Raw genomic sequence first — 24,843 nt, 5'->3', positions numbered from 1 at the left:
ATTCTGGCAGCACCGTAAAACAAATACTGATCAAAACAAACGAACATGTGTTGAAAATTGCATATATTCAAGCGTTTCTGAAATGTTTCCTAAAGGAAAATATCAGGGACGCAAACCAAAACAAAATAATTCTCTGGAGATATGCAACAAGTGAACCAAACAACTCGAAAAGTTCTGACACTTGCATCGATAGCTATCACTCGCTCGGTGCTATCGAATTGCTCGATTTCTATAATAGTGGAATAGGTCTAACGAGCAAAATTCTTATCGCCTCGATTTCTATAATAGGGCCCCTTAAGTGATACATACGCTCCTCATAAACTTATCACTGTTGGGTGTTCTTTCATTTTCTATTTTACCCAAACCAGTAGCGATTACCTAAAAACGTCTCTGCGTTATATAACATTCACGTATATTCATAGTAACATGGTAACAAATAGTCAAAACATGTTAACGCACTTCAGTATGCACACCGAAATTCTTTCACTCCTTGTTTATCAAGTGAATGATTGTATCGATCACTTTCCGTCCCTGCTCGTGATTCAGCAGATTCAGCAACGGATCGCTAATCTTCAGCTCAAGCATCTTGGCCAGCTCTAGCCGAAGAAATTTCACCATTTCGGCCACCTGGTGCGTCTCCGCTTGCAGCGCAATCCAACCGTCCTCCAGCAGTATCACAAAGTCACCCCCGTGCAGTTCGATTCGCATATCGCTGCCAGAGAACAGAACCATCGGAAGCATTGGCACCATGGTGGTTTCCCGGATGTAGATCCGACTTGTTTTTACTTTCTCCTGGTAGACGAGGTAGGGCGAGTTGAAGTGGCCGAAGCGGGAATTAATCGACGACGGGTGAAGGAATACGTAACCATCCTGTTGGGTTTTGAAGCGAAGATCGGAAGCCTGCGGCAGCTTTGGGACGGCACCACCTGCTCCACTTATGAAACTTTTCTCCGGCGTCAGAACCTTGATCACATTCGGATAGAGGGCAGCGCAAAGGATTGCCGCAAGGAGACGATTATTTTCCCCATTGGCATTGATTTCCGATCCCGTCAGTTCGAGCAGCTCATCCTTGACAAACTTCCCCCGCCGGCCGCTCAGATCGACCGGGACAAAGCCAATCGACACCAGCAGTTCCATGAACTGATGCTTCATCTCACCGATCGTATGTAGCGTCTTGGAAGAGAGGTAGTTTTCTTCCGCGTAACAGTGAGCAGCGTATCTGCTTCGTTTCGTGGTTTCCTTCCACTTCCGGTACGCGTTCAGCATCGTCAAGTGATCGCTGTTTGCGACACCAAACAATCGCTTGCGAGCTTCAGCTTCATCCCGTTTGCTGAATGGGGACACAAAGGGACTCTTGAAGCTTAGGCAGGCCGCAATCGTAAGAACACTGTCCAAACACTGGAATATCGCACCGAAAAGCATCAGCTTCCCTATCCGCACATCCACTGGAAGCATTGCCAGATGATGGCCCAGCGCGGTTAGCTCTTCTTCCAGATCGAAAGCTCCCACATCCACCAAACGCTTCTTTGCGGCCTCAATGTTCTCTTCACTTGGCGGCTCGATTGTATTCATCAGTACATCCTTTAGCGACTTCCCCCGAAGCGTATCGAGTGTTTTGATTCTCAACAGCAGCGGTTCCAGCGGTATCCTATGGATTTCGGGCACCGGTTGGCCCAGTATGTGATTCGTAAACCTTGGCCTTGTGTACAAATGGATAGAAACTCCCGGCATAACTCGTCCGGCACGACCCTTCCGCTGCAGTGCGTTCGCCCTTGAAACCCACACTACCTCCAACGATTCCATGTTACGGTTCGAATCGAAGCGTTTCTCCTTCATCTGGCCACAGTCGATCACAAATACGCAATCGTCGATGGTGACCGAGGTTTCCGCGATGTTGGTGCTGAGCACGATTTTCCGCTTCCCCTTGGGGGCCTTCTTGAACACCAGCGCTTGCTCCTCGTTGGTCAGGGTGGAGTGCAGCGGAACGAGAATGAATTTACCCTCCCGCGGACCGAAAAGTTTGCTTTCGGTGAGAGCCTCATGGATGGTTTGGATCTCAGCCAGTCCGGGCAGAAAGATCAGGATGGTTCCCTCTTGGGGCCAACCATGGTCGGTTCCCTCGACGATGTAGCGCAGCACGTGTTCGATCAGTTCCGGATTGATGCGCAGAGGGTCCAGCAGATACAGGGTTCGGCATGTTGTTTTCGAGTAATCTAGAAATGAAAATGAAGTGATAGAGATTCAGCAATCTAATTTGAGTAGGCCATGATATATTAGGTTGTCAAAAAAGTCCTGCGGTATTTCCGCGAGGTGTCGTTGTAAGCGCGTAGTTCTAGTTGTATTCATTGTATCGAGTCATACTATAGCTTGTTGGAAAGGTATTTTTGCTATAATATAGTCCTTGACAGTGTTTTGTTTGGTTAAGTCGTTCGTGAAATATAGTGTCGCAAATATGGAGCAAAATAAAGAGAAAATCCGACATATTTTACAGTACTACTATGACAAAGGCAAAAATGCATCTCAAGCTGCCAATACAATTTGTGCAGTTTATGGACCCGATACAGTTTCCATTTCCACCGCACAACGAGGGTTTCAACGTTTTCGTTCTGATGTAGAGGTCGTCGAAGATGCGCCACGCTCCGGAAGGCCTGTCGTCGAAAATTGCGACAAAATCGCTGAATTAGCCGAGAAAGACCGGCATATTAGCAGCCGTAGCATCGGCCAAGAGCTTTGAAGAAGCTTGGATTCACAAAGAAGCTCGATGTATGGGTGCCACACATGTTGACGCAAAAAAACATCTTTGACCGTATCGACGCATGTGAATCGCTGCTGAATCGCAACAAAATCGACCCGTTTCTGAAGCGGATGGTGACTGGCGATGAAAAGTGGATCACTTACGACAACGTGAAGCGCAAATGGTCGTGGTCGAAGCCCGCTGAAGCGGCTCAGACGGTGGCCAAGCCCTCATTAACGGCCAGTAAGGTTCTGCTGTGTGTTTGGTGGGATTGTCAAGGAATAATCTATTATGAGCTGCTTCCCTATGGCCAAACGCTCAATTCGGACCTGTACTGCCAACAACTGGACCGCTTGAAGGTAGCACTCATGAAGAAGAGGCCATCTTTGATAAACAGAGGCCGCATTGTCTTCCATCAGGACAACGCCAGACCACACACTTCTTTGGTGATGCACCAGAAGCTCCGGGAGCTCGGATGGGAGGTTCTTTTGCATCCGCCGTATAGTGCGGACCTTGCACCAAATGACTACCACCTGTTTTTGTCCATGGCGAACGAGCTACGTAGTCAGAAGTTAGCAACAAAAGAGGCCTGTGAAAATTGGCTATCCGAGTTTTTTGCCAATAAGGAAGCGAGCTTCTATAACAGGGGTATTATGAAGTTGGCATCTTGTTGGGAACAAGTCATCGAACAAAACGGCGCATATTTGACTTAAAACAGATGATTGTAACTAATTTTATGAACAAATGAAAATTCAAAAAAAATACCGCAGGACTTTTTTGACAGCCTAATATCTATCTATCTATCTATAAATATAAAAAAAATGATGTCTGTGTCGTGACTCCTCTTTTCCATCGCACTGGTTTCCCACTTTGTGACTACTCGCCTCAATAATACTCGAGAGAATAGTCTTTAGTAGAATTTATGATATACATCAGAAGTAGAGAGAATGAGATTCCTGAAACTCTCATTTTCCTCATACTCACCTTCTGAACTTTGATAAGAACATATAAGGCATATCGACGCATATTTCTTATGCGCTTTTACTCTCTACTGATTTTATTTACAGATATAAAACCGTATATAGTATTGCAATGTCAAAAACAACCCAAGCCGATACCCAGTCGTGTCCGCCACAGAGCCGATACGGTTCCGACCAGACTCTTGCAGCCAATTGGTCCACCAAAGCACAAGTCCAACCGCCAGCCTTGTTTTGGATTGACAATGAATATCCTCATCCAGAGAAGTCGAGAAATTTTCATTTACCAAAAATTCCTAGACCGGCTCTTAAAAAAAACTTTTACTTTATATCCTTTATGTCTGTGAAACGCGCGCGGGGCTCAAACTTTTGTAGACTACTTTTATTTTTTTTTAACTAATACAAAACAAAAACAACCCAAAAAAAAATAGTCCATCATCACCAAGATCATGATAGACATAATAGAGACGAATACAAATTGAAAACAAAAAATATAACATAAATCAAAAATTGTTCAAAATTGTATAAACAATATAATCCGTTTAAAAAAAACTTCGTCAGGTTGAAAATATTAAAAACAAAAAAAAAATAATCAAAAAAACTGTTCACATTAAGATATCCGTTCGTATAAAACGTTGTCAGTCAAAAAATATTTGTCATAAAAAAAAAATTAAAAAAAAAACTTTCAGCTGTTAGGAAAACACAGCCTTAACGTGTGAAATACAGTTTCTCTTGAATTCCGCTAGTGTTGTTGCACGTTTAATATGTGTTGGCATCGAGTTGAAAACATTTACTCCTTTAAAATATAGAGAATTTTGTGAAACACATGTTAAGAAAAGTGGTGTTCTTATTTCATTCGCGTTTCTAGTATTATATCTATGAAAGTCACTTTCAACTCGATCACACAAATATCGAGGAAGCAAACCGTTAACTACTTTAAAAAAGAACACCATAATTAAATAAACAATTCTTTGCTTCACAGATAACCATTGCAAAGCGTCCAGCATCAAATATGAGGAAGTGAACCTATTGCATTGTAAAATCAAACGCATTATTTTATTCTGCAAGCGCTGTAATTTCGATATTTGTGTTTCATTGGCCAAAAACAAAATGGAAGAACAAAAGTCCAGATGAGGATATTTGTATAGCTGTATTTTACTGCAAATAGTTAAATCGTTTCTTAGTCGACACAAGATTCCATACTTCTTGGCAATTTTCTTGATGATATTGTCAATGTGAGTATTGAAGTTAAGTTTATCATCAATAATCACGCCAAGATATTTAATCAATGGTCTCATCATCAATTACAATAGAGACGTTTTCATTTATGCGATTTCGCGTGATTATCATATATTTAGTTTTACTTATGTTCAATTTTAATTGCTTATACTTCAACCATCTACTTAAAGAACGCAAATCTCCATTCAAGTGTAAAACGACCTCATATACATTCTTAGCTGCAATGAATAACACAGTATCATCAGTAAAAAGATTAATATCGCAATATCGTAAAACTCGTCGCAAGTCATTGATGTACATCATAAATAAAATGGGCCCTAATACACTTCCCTGAGGTACTCCAAGATTATTCCCTACGGGGCTGGAAATGAAATCGTTAAAAATAGTCCGTTGAGTTCTGTCACACAAATAGCTTTCAAAACAGCAACAATCGTGTCTTTATCTTCTAGTTTTTCGTTCCATTTTGCTAACACCAAGTTCAATGCGGTTTCACAGGAATGGCCTTCCCGATATCGGATTGTTCTGGTATTAGCAAAGAATTACGATTCAAATATTCCAACAGCTGGCCTTTAACAACAAGTTCCAAGATTTTCTCTAACGTGTGCAACATGTTGATGGCACGAAACTCTTTGGCTTTAATCGTTCCAGCAACCTTTTGAATGGGTACAACTAAAGACTCTTTCCATACTTGAGGCACATGCCCAGTTATCAATGATTTATTAATAAGGTCCAGCAGGATGTGACAAATCACATGAAAGCAATCTTGAACAACTCTAGCATTTACGTTATCTACTCCAGCCGTTTTTTTTCTAATGAGAAGCAAATGATTTTATGTTCGTTCAATGTAATTGTGTGAAAATTCTCAAATATACAACAACAACTGTTAACCGGCTGTTTTATTTCATCAGGTTCATCGACCAGTTCAATGGATTGATTGATCAATGAAACACTGTTGACAAAATAATTGTTGAATTTGGATGCTATTACTTGCTCAGATTGTTCTAATGTGCCATTAAAGGTTATGGTCCGCGGTTTGCAATTACTAGGCCTTAACAAAGATTTCAAAATTCTCCATAACTCTTTACTGTTGTTTTGATGCTGATCAATCTTCCTCTGAAAATATTCACAACGAGTTTTTTTGATCGATCGTGAATATGTATTGCGCGCGATCGTGTACATGTTCCAATGATTATCACTATTTGTTCTACAAAATCTTTTGTTTCATTTGTACCAAGGCTCGAAATAGCTTGCTTCGAATATTTCCTCCAGCACTTCAATTTCACAAAATCTTCGTTGTTCATGAAATTATCCAAAACATTAATAATTATGGTCTCGTGATCGGTTATTTTTAAGTTAACGTCCGTTGATGAACGAATGCTATCAAAATTGGAATACACATGGTCAATTAAAGTTTTACTGTGCCGGGAAATACGCGTAAAGTCATTAACTGTTTGTTTTAGATTTAAGAAATCAACTAAACGTTTCAAATGCTTCGAATTATGGCTATCCCACCAATTAATATTGAAATCACCAGCCAGTATATTTAGTTTGCTAGGATCAATGAACAGTTCGAGCCAGTTCTCTAAATTTTCAACAAAAAGCTGGTCGCTGGAGCTGGGAGAGTGATATAAAACACCATAATTACCCATCTTCATGCCTCGTTCAACTGTAATGCCTAAGAACCAGTTGCCATCAATTACATCGTTTAGTCGAACATTGAATTGAACTGATTCTCTGACATAAATAGCAACACCGCCAGTATGTCTAGAATGTGATAAACAAGCAGCAACATTATATCCCGGAATACTATATTGATCAAATGATTCAATTCCAACAATGTGGATTTCTGATAATAAAACTAAAAGTGGACGCTTTTCCTCAACAATCTGACGTAATGCTACGTAGTTTGTTGATAACCCGGAAAATTTAAATACAAAATTTGAAATTGATTCACAATTCTTCTGGAACATGGTTGCTATTTATTGAAACGCAAGTTGCTTTTTCTCAAATCATAAAGTTTTTTGTAAACTGAGCATTCAGAACTAAATGCGGCATGGTTGACGTTCAGGTTCAATTTGCGCTCTTTGTTAATTTTTAAACAATTAACACATTTCAATACAGTTGACTTGCACTCAGATGTTTTGTGTTTTTGACTGCATCTAGAGCACGTCTCACAATTATTGCAATATTTGCTCTTATGCCCAAATTCTCCACATTTAAAACATCTTAAAACATTAATCGCGGGAGCAACTGAGCACCGATCGAACCCTACATTTACTTTTTTCGCACTCAATAAATTTTTATATGTATCAAGATCTACTTCAATTACAACATTAAACTTGTTGTATGTGAAGCGTGGATTCTCATACGTATTTATTATTTTCACATCTTTAATAGCGATGTCTTCATTTTGTCTTTTTAAAAAGTCAATGAAAACATCGGAGGAATACTGGTCGCTCATGCCCACTACTTTTAATCTCGGCACCGACGTGGGAACAACAGCTCTATATTCTTCACCCAGATTGCTTTCAATGTCATTTCTCATCTCATTTACATTGGCTCCAGTTGCACACTCAACAATGATGGAGCCATCTCTACCATTTCTAAAGTTACTGATTTTGTGTGTTCTTGGATCTAATTTAGTTTTCAAAATCTTCAAGCTTGTTTGGACTCTCTGGGTTTTATTACAATGACCGGAGGAGCCTTACGATTGCTTTGCTTGATACTTTTACCCGTCATATTAGTATTATTAACTACATTAGAAGATTTAACAACATCCGCGAAACTTATTTTTTCTTGAATTTCATCATCATTTTCACTATTGACAAATTTGCGTTTCTTTCGTTTATTCTGATGCGATTCTGTAGGAATCGCTTCAGGTCCGTTTAGCAAATTATTCATTGCAGCTACATTTTTTTGCGCATCAATTGAAAAACCCGAAGATATCGAATCCAATTTCTCACCAATTAATTTTTCAAGAGACCCATTTACATTTAGTCTCAATTCATCCATCCCGATCTTTAGCGCGTTGTTTATCTGTGCAGTGATGTGATCTCGCATGCCCGTGAGCGAGTCAGAGAGCGAAGATAGCTTCTACACCTCTTGCTCTAGCTTTTTCACATCCGAAATAACATCGTTCTGCACACCACAAGATTGATCTGATAAACAATCATTACACTTGAAGAACACATTTACATTCTCCGTGATGAGTTTCGCTGTCGTTCGGCTTAAGGTAGGTTTAGAGTTCCCGTGAAAGTGAACGCGGACAAACACTTTTCAGTTAATAATTCATCAGTCCATATATAACACTCGAGGAAAACATCTTGAAACGATAGGAAAAAACATTTTCTAGTTCAAAAACATGTTAAACACAATTCATATTGATAAAAGTGGATTAATTCAATATTCCACATCGATTCTCAATTTCCACCGTGGAATCGAGACTTTGGTGAACTCCCCATAGTTCACCGACTTCGGTGAACGTGAACGTGAAAACAGTGGTGAATATAGATGTCAGATTGTCTCCCCGTTCATGTTCACGTTCGAATGTCCCAATGCATTCTGAAAATTATTTCGCCGTGAACTGTAAAAGGATATGTTTAGTAATTCTCAAGTTTTCAATGGAAATTTTAATTTGGATGCAATTTCATTCAGTCGCCTCTTTGCACGAGTTTAAAAACTTCGTTGCTTCGGGTTGATTCGTGAACAACAGTATATTTTATCCGAATTACTTTATTGAAGATTGATGTTTATTTACTTCACGTTTACTGCCGAACTTTTAATATGAACGTGAACAAAAACATTCTATTCACCACGATTTTTTGAGTTGTTTGTTCACAATGTAGTTCACCGTGAAATGATCGTACTATTCCACCACCTGTTCAAGTTCACGTTCACGGGAACCCTAAACCAGGCTTTAGAAGCGTGCATTTGTAGTGGAATACACCGCTACACTTACCGATACAACAAACCGGCAGATCGCTCACCACTATCCCCAGCTTACAGACAGAACATTCCATGACCCAATTCTACCAACACAGATTAAACCGAGACGCTAGAGACAAACAACAACAACACAGAGGAGAGAAAAAAAACAATTGAACCGCCACAGCAGCTGCTATACGAAAACAAATAGCGCGTTGGGGCGATCGGAATTTAATCAAAATAAACAAGAATCAGCTGTTGTTGCAGCTGTTCTTCTACTTAGCCTGTTAAATATCGATAATGGGCACGCGAATGAACTATTTTTTCGCTGCACACAGCAATAATTCACACGTTAAATTATTTAACAATCACAGCACAAAAACACTAGTATGTCCGCCATGATCGTCAAAAAATCCTGATATTTAGTTTCAGTTCATTTAATTATCTTTATCTTATCTCCCACAGTCTGTCCGTCTGATTCTAATGGATTTGGAAATTACTGAGCCGATCAGGGTGAAAATATGTATGTAGGAGTTTTTGGGGGGGCCGAAGAAGGTTCTTATGATGCTTTGAGATCCCTCCTCCTTCCTAAGGGGGCTGCCATACAAATGAAACACAAATTCCTGCATAACTCGAGAACTAATCAAGCAAACGGAACCAAATTAGGCATAACATTACAGCAAACATTAAATGGTACTACTAGCGTATATACAGTAGAGTGCCAATGGATGTATGGGAAAAAAGTAACCTTCGAATTTTCAAAGCGAACTTGATTGAAAGTGTTGATTCCCACTAAAAACCACCCTTTGCAAAATATCAGCTCAATCAGACTTCATTTACTAGTTTGAGTTTTTTGAAAACCGAAAAATCAACCAAGGGGAAGTAAAGGGAATCGGGGTTTTCAAAAAAAAAAATTGGTGCTGTCATCTCGAAAAATTTTATTTGTTCAAAATCGACACCTCGCAAGCAGATCGGACAAGTTTTTAATCGATCCAACAAAGGTGTTTTTTTCACATCGAATAATAGTGTTCTTTTTCACCGGTTGCGCTTGCGAGTGGAGCGAAGTTTAAAGTGGTGCGCGCTGAGGATCCAAATCAGACACATTCATCACACACGCCACACAGCCGCGGCAAGTAGAAATTTATTTTTCTTTTGTTTCCCTATCATTCCTTCTACCTTCTGTGCACGATTTACACCATTGTTCAACTTTGTGTTAACCAAATCGGCAAACGTTGGCATTAGGGGTGATCATTATTTCTTATATACCGTTGAACTTTTATTGGAATTTTTTTTCATTTTATCATTTTATTTAACATAAAATAAATTGAATTTAATATTCGCATCATAACCCTATAAAAAATATTTTTTTCACTTATTTATTTATTTTGATTATCATTATATTCTGTTCATATCGAACAGTTGACCGATTTTTTTGATATGGCTGAGGGCGGGAAGGATCCCCCATCGACGCTATTGAATATTTCCGATACCGATCCTCCTCCTGAAGAGCAGGAAGATGAAGCTGAAGTTGAGGAAGAAACTTCTGTATATGAAGTTGGAAGTTCCGAAGATGAGGACATTGACGAAAAACAGGATTTTCGTCCAAAAGAATACCATGAAGGCTCCAAAGGCCCATTCATTGTATACTTTAGACGAAAATCTAAACCTCTCAATGTCATTCGTATCTCGAAGGAACTTACTCAGAAGTTTTCTGCAGTTACCGAGATTACACGGATGGGGCCAGACAAACTACGAGTTGTCGTCTCAAGCAGGACCCAAGCGAACGAAATCACGCGCTGCGACCTCTTTGCGATTGAGTATCGCGTATACGTGCCCTGTTGCAACGTCGAAACAGACGGCGTAATAACCGAAAAGGGTTTGACTCGAAAAGAGATTATCGATGGTGTCGGTCGCTTCAAGAACTCTTCACTAAAAACTGTGAAGATCGACTGAAATCTGTGTCACAAAAAAATGACAAAAGGGTTCTCAATCGGACAAACTCTTTTCGTGTGACTTTTGAGGGTTCCGCCCTTCCAAACTACGTTGCAATAGGTGCACTTCGTTTACCTGTTCGGTTGTTTGTACCCCGGGTAATGAAATGCAACAAATGTATGCAACTCGGTCACACGGCCGCCTATTGTTGCAATAAAAAACGTTGCGCAGATTGTGGAGAGAGCCATGATGAGAATCCTTGCGCGAAAGAGCACAAGTGTCTTCATTGCGGCGGGACTCCTCATGATATTATTCAATGCCCGGTGTACAAACAACGAGGGGAAAAAATCAAGCGTTCCTTAAAGGAACGTTCCAAGCGGACTTATGCAGAAATGCTTAAGAGTTCCGTTCCAACGACTCAGGACAATCCCTACTCCATTCTGCAGAACGACGAGCCTGTTGCTGACGCTCCCAATGCAGGAAGTTCCGGTACATCGCAGGGTGCCGTCAGGAAAAGAAAAATTACTTCTTTTCCTTTACTCCCCAGAAAGACGACCGAAACTTCCGAACCGAAAGCATCATCCCTAAACTAGATCAATTTAAATTTTTAGTTCATAGTTCTAACTGTGATGTATTTTCCCTCTGTGAAACATGGCTTTCTTCAGCCGACGAGCTGAATTTCCACGATTTCAACATTATTCGCCTCGATCGAAATGACTCGTTTGGTGGCGTTCTATTGGGGATCAAAAAATGTCACTCCTTCTATAGAGTCACTCTCCCATCGATGATAGGCATTGAAGTTGTCGCTTGCCAGACACAAATCAATGGCAAAGACTTCTGCATTGCCTCGATATATATTCCTCCAAGAACCATGGTCGGCCGCCATCAGTTTTTTGATATCATCGCGGCATTGCCGGAGCCGCGGCTAATCTTAGGTGACCTCAACTCCCATGGAACAGCATGGGGGTCACACTATGATGACAGCCGTGCCACGTTGATTTATGATCTGTGCGACAACTTCAACATGACAGTTTTGAATACAGGGGAAGCAACTAGGATAGCCAACCCTCCTGCACGGGCAAGTATGCTAGACATATCACTTTGCTCTTCTTCATTATCCCTGGATTGCACGTGGAAGGTAATCCAAGATCCCCACGGTAGTGATCACCTGCCAATAATTTTATCGATCGCCAATGAATCAGGTTCTCGTGAGTCAGTCGATATTGCGTATGACCTCACGAAAAATATTGACTGGAGAAAATTTGCAGGAATAATATCTGAAGCACTTGTTTCAATGCATGAACTTCCTCCACTCGAAGAGTATAACTTTATATCGAGTTTGATTTACGAAAGCGCACTTCAAGCTCAAAAGAAACGTGTTCCTGCTACCACTTTCCGACGTCGCCCTCCATCACTTTGGTGGGACAAGGAGTGCTCAAAGGTCTACCTTGAAAAATCATCCGCTTTCAAAAAATTCAGGAAAACTGGATTAGTGGAATGGTTTCGAAAGTACCAAGCTCTAGAAGCCAAACTAAAAGGTCTGATTAAAGCAAAAAAGCGTGGATATTGGCGGAAGTTCGTCAATGGTTTGTCAAGGGAGACAGCTATGAGCACTCTTTGGAATACGGCTAGGAGAATGCGTGGCCGGAACCATACAAATGAAAGTGAGGAATACTCTGACCGTTGGATTTTCAAATTTGCAAGAAAGGTTTGTCCCGATTCCGTTCCTGCACAAAACGTCGTACGCGACATTCCGCTCCAAGGCGATTATGAGAATTTTTCGATGGTAGAATTCTCAATTGCACTTCTCTCATGTAACAATTCAGCTCCGGGGTCGGACAAGATTAAATTCAACTTATTAAAGAATCTTCCCGACTTGGCAAAACATCGTTTGCTGAACTTGTTCAACAAGTTTCTGGAGCTGAATATAGTCCCGCATGACTGGAGACAAGTGAGAGTGATAGCCATACGAAAACCCAATAAGCCGGCTTGCGATCACAATTCGTATAGGCCGATTGCAATGTTATCCTGTATTCGCAAATTGTTAGAGAAAATGATTCTACTTCGTTTGGTCAAGTGGGTTGAAACGAACAATTTGCTGTCAAATACGCAGTTTGGCTTCCGCCGAGGTAAAGGGACGAATGATTGTCTCGCGCTGCTATCTTCTGAAATCCAAATCGCATTTGCTCGTAAAGAACAAATGGCTTCCGTTTTCCTCGATATCAAAGGGGCATTTGATTCAGTTTCCATGGAAATTCTCTCAGAGAAACTTCATAATCGTGGACTTTCACCAATTCTGAATAATTTCCTGTACAATTTACTCTCAGAAAAGCACATGTTTTTCAATCATGGCAGCTTGAAATCTTCTCGTTACAGTTTTATGGGCCTCCCACAAGGCTCTTGCCTAAGCCCCCTCTTGTACAGTTTTTACGTCAATGATATAGATGATTGTCTAACTAGAGATTGCACGTTGAGACAACTTGCAGACGATGGAGTTATTTCCATCACGGGTACTAATCCCGCCGTTCTGCAAAATTCCTTGCAAGATACCCTGAACAACCTGTTCACGTGGGCTCTCAAGCTGGGTATCGAATTCTCTACGGAGAAAACTGAAATGGTCCTTTTTTCTAGGAAGCACGAACCCGCCCAATGCCAGCTTCACCTATCCGGCAAAACGATCAAGCACTCGATGTTTTTCAAATACCTTGGAGTATATTTTGACTCTAAATGTACCTGGGGAATACACATTGCGTATTTGAAACAGAAATGCCAGCAAAGAATCAATTTTCTCCAAACAATAACCGGAACATGGTGGGGTGCCCATCCAGGAGACCTCATTCAGTTATACAAAACAACGATATTATCAGTGTTAGAATATGGCAGTTTTTGCTTCCGATCAGCTGCCAGGATTCATATTCTCAAGCTGGAGAGAATACAATATCGTTGCTTGCGTATAGCCATGGGGTGTTTGCATTCGACACATACGATGAGTCTCGAAGTTTTGGCAGGAGTACCCCCGCTTACTCTTCGGTTCACAGAATTATCCTACAGATTTCTCATCCGTTGCAAGATCATGAATCCATTGGTGATTGATAACTTCGAAAATCTACTCCAACTGACTCCTCAGTCAAGTTTTATGTCTCTATACCATGAGTACCTTACCCATGAAGTGCACCCTTCACCGGGCATCTCCAACCAAGTTTGCTTCCCATACTTTTGCAATTCCTCTGTCAATTTTGATCTGTCCATGCGACAAAAGATCCATGGAATCCCAGATCATCTACGCTCCGATTACATTCCGGAGATATTTTCGGCAGAATATGGGAAAGTTAGATCTGATAAAATGTTCTTTACTGACGGTTGATGCATAAACGGGTCCACTGGCTTCGGCATCTTCAATGAAAATTCCAGTGCCTCTTTCAAACTCAAAGATCCTTGTTCCGTGTATGTCGCTGAACTGGGTGCGATATATTACGCATTAGGGATCATTGAAACATTGCCCATCGACCACTATTTTATTTTTTCAGACAGTCTCAGCTCAATAGAGGCAATCCGCTCAATGAAAGTTGATAAACGCTCATCTTATTTCCTAACAAGAATAAGACATCTATTGAGTGTTTTGGTCGAAAAATTATTCAAGATTACCTTAGCATGGGTTCCCTCTCATTGCTCGATTCCGGGGAATGAGAAAGCAGACTCGCTAGCTAAGGTGGGCGCTTCAGAAGGCACAATTTTTGAAAGGCAAATTACTTATAACGAGTTTTTTCACATTCCTCGTCAGGACACACTCGTTAGTTGGCAGCGCATGTGGAGTGAAGATGAGTTCGGTCGTTGGTTACACACGATTATCCCTAAGGTTTCGACGAAAGCTTGGTTTAAGGGATTGAATGTCGGTCGTGATTTCATTCGCGTGATATCTCGGCTTATGTCCAATCACTACAACCTAAACGCGCATCTCTATCGAATTGGGCTCGCAGCAAACAATCTTTGTGATTGTGGCGATGGCTACCACGACATCGAGCATATTGTCTGGTCGTGTATCCGGTTCCATGCTGCTCGCTCTCAGCTCTCTAGAGTACTGAGAGCAAAAGGCAGACAATCGGATATCCCCGTCCGGGATATCTTAGGTAGCCGTGATCCTGATCTTCTGCTTCATCTATACCTGTTCCTCAGAAACGCCGATGTCAACGTTTAATGATGTTTCCTTCTTTGTGTCCCTGTTTCGTATCCCACCTATCCGATCTATAAACTTTTACTTAGTCGCGGCAATACATACACACACTCTTTACAGATACACGGGCCAAAGGTTGTGCAGTCCACTGATGATTCAACAAAAGCCAAAGGTGGTACCGCTCATGACAACTCTACACGAGCTGATGATTGCGCCGGCTAGTGACCATTCTATCCTGGATTCCTCGAGAAGACGCACCACGCTAGATATGGGGTACAGACTAGGGGGGCGTTGCTGATTAATGGTCAGCTGCATCCCAATAGGAGGTATCCCGTGTCGGGCACAGGTACAGATCATTGAAGACAGCAACATCACAATTACGAAAACACTTGTAATACTAACCTCGAGCCAACCGCGAGTAATCGGTTACATATTACTAACATAGTTATAAGGCAAACATTGTCGAAATATTGAACTCCCGGCCCCGTCAGGTTGACGCCATATGAGCCTTAATAAAAATATATATTTTGGATAAAAAAAAAAAAAAAAAAAATCGACACTTTGGGACTTGGTCGTTTTTTCGGAATACAAGGCAAAACGTATGGTTTAGGGTGCCAATGAAAATCGTCATATCGATTTTCCATACGCGACTTCATGCGATATGTTGATAAAATACTCTCTGCAAAACATTAGCTCATACGGACTTCATTTAAAATTGTCGCAGATCTCAAAATTTTATTTTTTTGAAAATTGAAAAATCACCCAAGTGGGGAGAAAAGGAAATCGGAGTTTTTTGATGCCAGATGTCTTAGAATTGGATGAACCGTCGAGATTTACTGTTAACTAAAAAAAAATTTGTTGTCAAAAATTGACTTTTCGGCACTTGGTCGGTTTTGCCTGAAAAGTCGATTTTTTACGAATTTTTATTTCGAGATAAAAGTAAATCTCGACGTTTCATGCAATTTGGAGACATTTGGGATCAAAAAAAAATTTCGAGAACCTCGATTACCTTCACTTTCAGTTTTTTGAAAATCGAAAAATCATCTAAAGGGAAAACGGGATATTCGAAAAAAGAATTCATGCCAAATGTCTTTAAAATTGCATGAGAGATCTAGTGTCATCACTGCACTTAGTTCTTTTTTCGGAATACGAGACGAAACATATGGTTTTGGGTGCCAATAAGAATAGTTATCTAGATTTTGTATTCGGAACTTGCTGCGAAATGTTGATTTGCACAATAATATACCCTATGCAAAATATTAGCTCATTCGAACTTCATTTATTAGTGTTGCAGACGTTAAAATTTTAGTTTTCTGAAAAAAAAGTGCGATTTTCGACATTTTTTCGAGATGACACTAGATCTCGACATTTCATGCAATTTTAAGACGTTTGGCATAATTTTTTCGTTCGATTTCCTCCCTCCTTGGGTGATTTTTCGATTTTCGATAAACCGTTTTGTGCGACTCTCCTTTCATGGGGAAACTTTTTGAAATTAGAGATGACAATTTTCATTGGCACCCTGAGCTATATATCCCATATTCTGGGTTGCATATGAAGCACTTAACGGACATATACAGGGCCTTTCAGAATAAACGCTCACGCAAAAAAATCGAATAGCTCCTTATAGGGCCCTATTATAGAAATCGAGGCTATAAGAATTTTGCTCGTTAGCTCTATTTTACTATTATAGAAATCGAGCAATTCGATAGCACCGAGCGAGTGATAACTATCGATGCATGTGTCAGAACTTTTCGAGTTGTTTGGTTCACTTGTTGCATATCTTCAGAGAATTATTTTGTTTTGGCTTGCATCCCTTTGGGAAACATTTCAGAAACGCTTCAATATATGCAATTTGCAACACATGTTCGTTTGTTTTGATCAGCATTTGTTTTACGGCGCTGCCAGAATAGTCTATACAAGGTAAGTGTTCAATCCAGCATTATTTACATTAATCATGTTATAAATTACAATGCAGAATTTACTTCCAGCGCATATTTCAGTGGCTGAAAATGAGTGGTAGAAGAAAAAAAACCAAATCACCACCAGTTTGAACGGCTCCTTGAAACAATGGAAGCGAACGTAGACATTGCTCGAGACCTTTGTGGAGGCAGTTCTAATATAATCCCGGTGTAGGAAAAGTTGAAGGAATCCAGAGAGGAACTTGATGCACTGAGACCACCAATGCATCTAGGTTCAGAATGGCAGAAAGTAAGTATTTCTTTTACGATACACATAACTTTCATAAGTAAATTTTATCATACTCTTTGAATTTCTTTCAACCGATTTTCCTACCTATAAATTGCTTACTTCTACTAGCATACATTAGTACGTTATTTTTGGCAGCAATTTTCTTTCTTATTGCTATACTATGCCAAACTATACCACTTTCACTACAATAGATCAAACTAATGGTCGGAGTAGTATAATGCTCTATACCATATGCTAAAGCTATCCTGCAAAACAATAATGATTTTATTCAAATTACAGATTTGGATTGACATGAGGGGAAAGGTAAAGAAAACACTAGCACACAACAAGCGAGAATTTAGAGCAACATGTGGTGGCCCCAATTACAATAAAGCTATCGACTCCAATACAACAAGAAATCGACGCTAAAAGAGAATTACATGTTGCATTACATGAATAACAAAAATTGTTTTGCTAAAAGAAAAGTGAAATTCATGCATGACTCTTCACGGAATTCCATCGATTTTCTAATAACTATATTTTTTGTACAGCAAATTGTTCCACGCTGTCGTTTTTATTACACATGCAAGCGTGCCTTACGCCTATTAAGCTTTATTCTTTGAAGGGAATATCAATTTACTCCAAAACATAACAATATTAACACTTTTGGAAATACATTTTCATAGCAGAAGCCTCAAAAAAAGATTTGGCATCCTTTTTATAGTGCTTCATGAAACATTTCAAACTTGTTTCAAAATATTTCATTACAACCGCTGACATTCGAGCTTGCTAACGAATCGAGCAGTTTTCCTCGATTTCTATAATTCCAGATTTTATTCGGTGTGATAGTGATAGTGATTGTATCGAATCCTCGATTCGATTTCTATAATAGGGACCATAATTTTTTTTCGCTCCGTCGATGGTAACACTGCAATCCCCACTTCGGGAATCGTTCAGTCTGATCGGATGGTTTTTAGTGTCAAGATGTGCAATTTACAAGAAAGTGTATTTTTAGTGAAATCGTATTACTCGAGCAACCGTCAAGTGAGCGAGCGTCACTGGCGCTACCTATCGGTAAATGTTGGAGGATGGAGTCTTCCCTGTCATGATGGCCATGCCCAATTTAAAACGTTTCATCTTCCAACAGGACGAAGCGATACCGGCGATGAAACGTTGTTGTTTCTGCGTAGAGTTTTAAGAGATTCCTGCTCTGTTTAACTGTGGATGCAATTGGTCGCCGTATAATCCGAATTCAAGTCCGCTCGATTACTTCCTCTGGGGCTACGTGAAGGATCGTTGCTATGTTAATAAGCCACAAAATTTGGAGAAACTTAACACATTAAGAACTGCACGTTTTGGGGCAAACTTGAACGCTTCATTTGTTCGGATTCCACGAATGAGATCGTTTCCTTCCGTGTAGATGAGACAAAGCCGAGCCATCGGTAGGTCTTGTTAAATTCTTGGCAAACCAAGGATTTAACCATCAAGTGTAGAAAACACGGGTTATTTCGTGATCCATCCGTGACAGACGGAACGCGAAACACGAGAAGAAATAACTCGGATTTTCAACAGCATCGAAGTCGTAATGTTAGAGTTGTGCATGAAGAATTTTGTTCACCGTTTAAAACGCGTTATCGAAAAAAGGGGTAGTCACATCGAAAATGTCCTAAAATAAGCTTTATTTTCGTTTTTTTTAAATAAAAATCGGTACATGCAAAAGTGAAGGTGATATACATACATGTTAATTGCTTGCGAGTTAGTTTCATATGTATATATGATTTACTACAGACAAAAAAAAAAGAATAACGGAAAATTATCATGAGATTATAATTATAACCTCACAATCCGCCATTTGTATACATGACAACATTTATGTTTCTAAAAATAGCAATTATCCAACTGACTTTTAGTGGGAGGGGGTATAAATTTTCAAAATGAGTGATGGCGATGCTTAAGAAAACTTTTCCGATGGGATTCGTACTTCGGTTGTTTGGATGATAAGCAACAGCTATCTCATACGGCTATCTGGCATTTAATTCTAGAGCAGTTAAAACTCATAAAGGAACCGCGGGTAATACGGACAGTGGGGGTAATATGGCCAGGTGGTTGATTTGTATAGTTACATTTTGAATTTCAAATTTCTGTAAATGAGAATACCTTCTACATGTTATTCTATAATATTTAAGCCACCCTATGGCAATGAATACTGATCAAAAGTGGAAAAGGGAAACAAAAACCGAAAATCATACATGATTTCGCGTGTGGATGTAATTTCAGCTGCTTCGATATTAAGCATTTTGAGTGGTTTAATATCCTAATTTAATTTATCCATAGTTACATTTTGGTGAGTTAACAGAGAAGCGATATTAGGTATGTACGGAAAAATAAAATTCATTTTTGAGTGGAAAATTCAAATTATTAAAAAATATTGCACCGGTGGGGTAAAACGGACAGTTGCCAGTGGGAGTGAGATGGACTGTGAAAAGTTTGTTTAATCCGTTCCAAATGAATACCCTGCGCCTATAAATGGAAATCAAATCGCTAAATGTGGACTGGAACCAAAAGCAAAATAGTTGAGGGTATGTTCATTTATACTTCTGAAAAGCACTTCTAGGTGGATTAATTCGATTTTTTCATAATTCAACTGACATTCGAGATGACACCTTGGTTGAATAAAATTATTCCTCTTGCGATCGATAAACCTTTACGCTTCATATATTCCATATCCATATTATCCTCATTATATGTCCATTTTACCCGCATCGCAAAAAATATTGTATTTTTCGGTTTGTTTTAATTTCAGTAAAAAAACATTGAAAAACACTTTTTTGTAAAATATTTCACCAATTAGGTAGAGAGACAGTATATTGAATTGCAAGAAACTGCATCAAAGTTTTGGGAAACATGAGTTTCCAAAGATATAATTGAAGTTCTTCTTAACATGTCCGTTTTATCCCCACCTCCTCTACATATAATTCAAAAAAGATGCAATCGATGCAATGTTGTTCTTGGTCGTCTTTTGTATTTTAGTGGAAGTGTCTTACAATTTATATAGAAATATAGAAATGTTTAAAATTGGCTTCGGGCCTGCAGATCTGGTACAGATTAATATGCCTCCCTACAACACCATATCACCACCAGACGCCGACACTGTTCATACGACATCGCGGATATTCATATGTCAATTTCATAAGTTTCAAATAATGTTGTTAATAATGTAATGTAATATAATGTTTCAATTAGAATCTAATACGATTTTCTGTCGGTTTTACGATGGTGTATATAAAACCGATGTTTGTTGCACTGAATTGAGACTTGCCCAGCAAACATTAAATCGTATAGGTTTTGCACATGCACATAAATTCGTATCAAATTACAACGGTATATAATATCAATCCAGAGCTGCAATTTGTCACTGTCACTGCATATATTTGGGCTACTATGACGACCATTGCAACATTACCACCAAACGACGTGCAACAAAACATAACCGACAAAACAAATGCTTCACTCTTTGTTGCTTAAAAGTTTGTCAGAGTGTTTTGACGGACAAAGCATTTTGCAAGTCAGCGCACTATGATCGTCAAGACGAGAAAGACCATGTCACTTGGTGTGTCCCAAAAATCCTCACATCCCAAATTGTGCTTGATTAGTTCTCGAGTTATGCAGAAGTTTGTGTTTCGTTTGTATGGCAGCCCCCCTTAGAGAAGGGGGAGGAGTATCTATTCACCATAGAAACGTTTCGTGCCCCGTAAAACCTTCACATGCCAAATTTGGCTCCATTTGCTTCATAAGTTTTCGAGTTATGAAGAAATTTGTGTTTCATTTGTATGACAGCTCACCCTAAGAAGAGCGGCAGGAGTGTCTAACGACCATTGAAATATTTATTGCACCCTAAAACCTCCACATGCCAAGTTTGGTTTCATTTGCTTGATTAATTCTCGAGTAATGCAGAAATTTGTGTTTCAACCTGTTTTATTGCGGGGGATAGGGACCGCACAAAAAAAATGCGAATTAGCTGACGTAGTCCCTATGTACAGCGCTGAAATATATATCAAAGATAAAAAAAATGAATGACCGATGAGTTCATTTTTTCAAATACCGCACAAAAATATCGTTCGAGATTTTTGATGCATTTTTTTTGTGCGATCGCAAAAAAATCACAAATTTCTGCATAACTCGAGAACTAATCAAGCAAATGGAGCCAAATTTCGCATGTTTTTGGGTACGAGAAATATTTCTGCGATGGTTTGACACTCCATCCCTCCTCTGGAATGGGGAGGGGGCTCCATAAAAATATAACACATATTTTAACCAACCATATTCCAACCAAACATGAACATTGACTATTTTCGGAAAACTTTGAAGTAAAATGGGAAAATTCGAAAAATTTAATTCCTATATGTTCTACAATTACATCGTGATAAGAGTTGTTAGTCCATTTGATGTTTACGCTAGCGTGATGTTTACGTTTTATGTGGAAAGGGATTCTCAGGTGAAAATAACTATATAAATAAAAACGGATCGCCAAATGTGTTGGTAAGCGCAAAACTCGAATCGTCCGATTTGATATGTCTTCATTTTATTATATTTTATGTATCAAACATGTATTTCATGTAACAGAGAAACATGTTGTTTGCAAGTGATTGAAGAATCTTAAGCGAGAATTTTGTCTGAAAATAATTTTAAATTATGATGACGAGTTTCTATAAGAGAACTAGGAAATTTATAGTAAAAAGAAATTGGAAAGAGTCATATCAAAAAATCAATTTTGGGCGAGACGAAGTTCGCTGGATCAGCTAGTAATAAATAAAGAATCAGAATATACTGTACTACCAAGCAAACAACACGTACTTGATAAGTGGTCAGAAATTAGAAGCCGAATATATAACGAAACTTACCGGAATATCTCGCGAACATATCAGCCATTTTCAGATTTTCATCCTTGATGGTTTTGGCGGGTGCGGCATTGGCCGCCCTCACGTCTGCGTATTCCAGCTCTTGCATCAGCTGTTCCTCCTCTCCCTTCCGTAGTTTCCGACAGAAATGTGAATCCGGCTCCAGCACAAAGCCACTCTTCTCCAGAATATCCTCCAGGAAGAGTTGCTCCACTGGAAACGTCCTGCCCGGAATGTCCAGCACAGGAACATCCCCAAAGTAGGACGAGAAAAGGTTCGAGTTAAGTGTTGCCGACATGAGAATGACCTTCAAATCTGGCCGCTTTTCGAGCAGTTGTTTGAGGATCAGCAGCAAAAAATCGGACTCTTCCGACCGTTCGTGCACTTCGTCCACAATAATGTGCGTGACATTGGCGAGTGTGGGTTCGGATTGCAATCGGCGCAGCAGAATTCCAGTCGTGCAGAAAGTAAGCCTCGTTGACGGGGAAATTTTATTCTCGAGACGAATTTGATAGCCTATGGTGTTTCCGATTCTTTCCACACGTTCCTCGGCGACCCGCTCGGCCACACCGATAGCGGAGAGACGCCTCGGTTGGGTGCAAATGATTTCAACATGTGGAACCTTACCCTCACATTTGGACGATTGGAAAAGCCAATTGTCGAGAATGAATTGAGGCACTTGGGTGGATTTACCACAGCCGGTTTCTCCGCTGATTACCAGCACCGGGTGCGATTCCATGGCAGTTATAATGTCGGTCATTTTACACCACGCCGGAAGTTGCTTGCGATGACGCAGCATCTCCTTGTAAGCATCATTGTTTTGTTTGTCCATAAACTTACGGATTATGTTCAAATCATCTTTGAGCAGCTGCTGTGGGTTAGTTTTCGGGCCGCTTGATCTATTCGTGACACCCATCAGATTGTGGCTGGGAAGATCTTCGATTTTAAGATTGTTCATCGAATCAACTTCTGGCTCGTAGAACAGAGACCTTTTGGGGTCTGGGAACTGATACCGATCCAGTTCAACAAAACGTGCAATCTCTTCATCATTTTGGAGCAATTCAGCAATGCTGTAAATACACGGCATCCCAATTTGTGTACTTTTGATCGACTCCTGAACCAATATCCGAGTCACTCGGAGCAACAGTTGATGTGGAATGTCGGCACAGGTTGTCTTCAAAAATAGCAACGGTGCTTCGTAAGGATATTTACTTTTCTTGGGGAAGCGTATTTCCAAAAAGAACCAATTTGGGTCCTCTTCCTGTTTCTCCCTCTTGCCTTTGGAAGCCGTTTCATCCCCCTCCGAATCCGACCCGTGCGAGTAATAACACTTGTTGCCGTATCTACACTTCCCTTTGGCAAAATTCCAACAAGGTTCCTTCTTCGATTTCTTTTTCGACTTAGCGGCAGTTTGTCGCTTCATCCGTTCTTCCTCTTCCTCCTGTTTTCTCCTTTGCTCCATCTTCCTCACCTCAGACGGACTGTGAATCATCAAGTGGTCTATCTTAAATTTCAACTGCCAGACACGATTCCGTTCCTTCTCGATGAACAACTTGTCGTAGATCGACTCCAGCGCTTCCTTCTCATCCGAACGCATTTGCTCCAACTCTTCCTCCCCGTAATCAAATTCCGTCCTCTCCAGGTCGAACGGGGGTGGGAAATACTTCTCAAACAACAACCCCAACGCATCGTCGATAGCTCCTTTGCAGTGATCCAGCGCCTCCTCGCAGTGTCCTTTGGCGAACCCATAGCTGCCCAGCTTAATCAGGGCAAACAGCCGAAACTTATCCTCGTTCGAGTCACCCGTTTTCTTGACGTGCGAAAAATCACATCCACCCTGAACGATGAGGTTGCCCCGGTCCTGCCAATATGCCTTCTTCATACGTCCTCCCTTGTCCTCGTACTTTGAAATGTCGCCCAGCTGGAACGAATCGCCGTGGATTGCCCTAAGCGTGTCCATTATCATGCTCTTGGAGTCCTCCTTCAGCCGAAGGATCTGTAGCTCAACCTTGACCGGTGCCTTGGTGGGAGGCGGCTCAATGGGGGCATTTCTAGTTCAGTGAGAGAACGATGGTGCAATTCAGCATCAATTTCACAATATCATTAAATTCAACTAGTAAATCATACTTACGTTGATCGGGGATTGACGATTGTCCGCAGGAAACAATCACCCATAAGCTGCTTGCTTTCACCGTCCATTTTCTGGAAACAATTTGGGTTATTGGTTTAAATAATATGCAAAAATTTTAAACTAATCAGACGTAAGACGTAAACGGAGAAAAATTCTCGTGATGCGTCGTCAACGAAATAGCTGAAATGTCAAAAACATATGTTTGGTGCGTGGGATTAGCTCCCACGTGCGAACACTTGTGTGGCGAAGTTAGCCTAATGAGAAGGAACCGAATGCAAACAGATGCAAACAAACGGGAAGTGCTGAAACGAGACGGAAAATGTAAGGTGGGAACAGAGAAGAGAAGTGGAACATGAGAGAAAAAAGTGACAACGATTTGTGGCAAGAAAATGTAAACAGTGAAAAAATTGACAGATGGTTTACGCTCTAAAAATTTAACATAATGTTAAGATGTCTCTAAAACCGTGGGAGACGTCATATATAAGGTGGGAGGTTCGTATAAAATGTTATTAATGTTAGCATCATCATGAAAAACACGGCGAATGGAATAGAAATAATTACGAACTGAAAATTGAATAAAATATATATAAAGACGCTGAAAGTGCTGTGGACAAACATTATAATGCATTGTTATCGGTTCATGTATAATG

General features: G+C 40.1%; 1 protein-coding gene across 1 annotated transcript; it reads right to left on the bottom strand.

Moving 5' to 3' along the window:
• Positions 1 to 392: 392 nt before the first annotated feature.
• On the bottom strand, positions 393 to 24,392 carry LOC129778707 (putative ATP-dependent RNA helicase DHX57). The gene is made up of 3 exons (XM_055785778.1): positions 24,194 to 24,392; positions 22,066 to 24,113; positions 393 to 2,213 (listed from the first exon to the last, which is right to left on the bottom strand). Exons 1-3 carry the CDS (start codon positions 24,259 to 24,261, stop codon positions 484 to 486), a joined length of 3,846 nt encoding a protein of 1,281 aa, XP_055641753.1. The 5' UTR covers positions 24,262 to 24,392; the 3' UTR covers positions 393 to 483.
• Between the last annotated feature and the right edge of the window lie 451 nt (positions 24,393 to 24,843).

This window comes from Toxorhynchites rutilus, chromosome 3, assembly GCF_029784135.1.
Source record: "Toxorhynchites rutilus septentrionalis strain SRP chromosome 3, ASM2978413v1, whole genome shotgun sequence".
Lineage (NCBI taxonomy): Eukaryota > Metazoa > Arthropoda > Insecta > Diptera > Culicidae > Toxorhynchites > Toxorhynchites rutilus.
The sequence above is the reverse complement of the archived record's forward strand: the minus strand, read 5'-3'. Positions and strand labels throughout refer to the sequence as shown.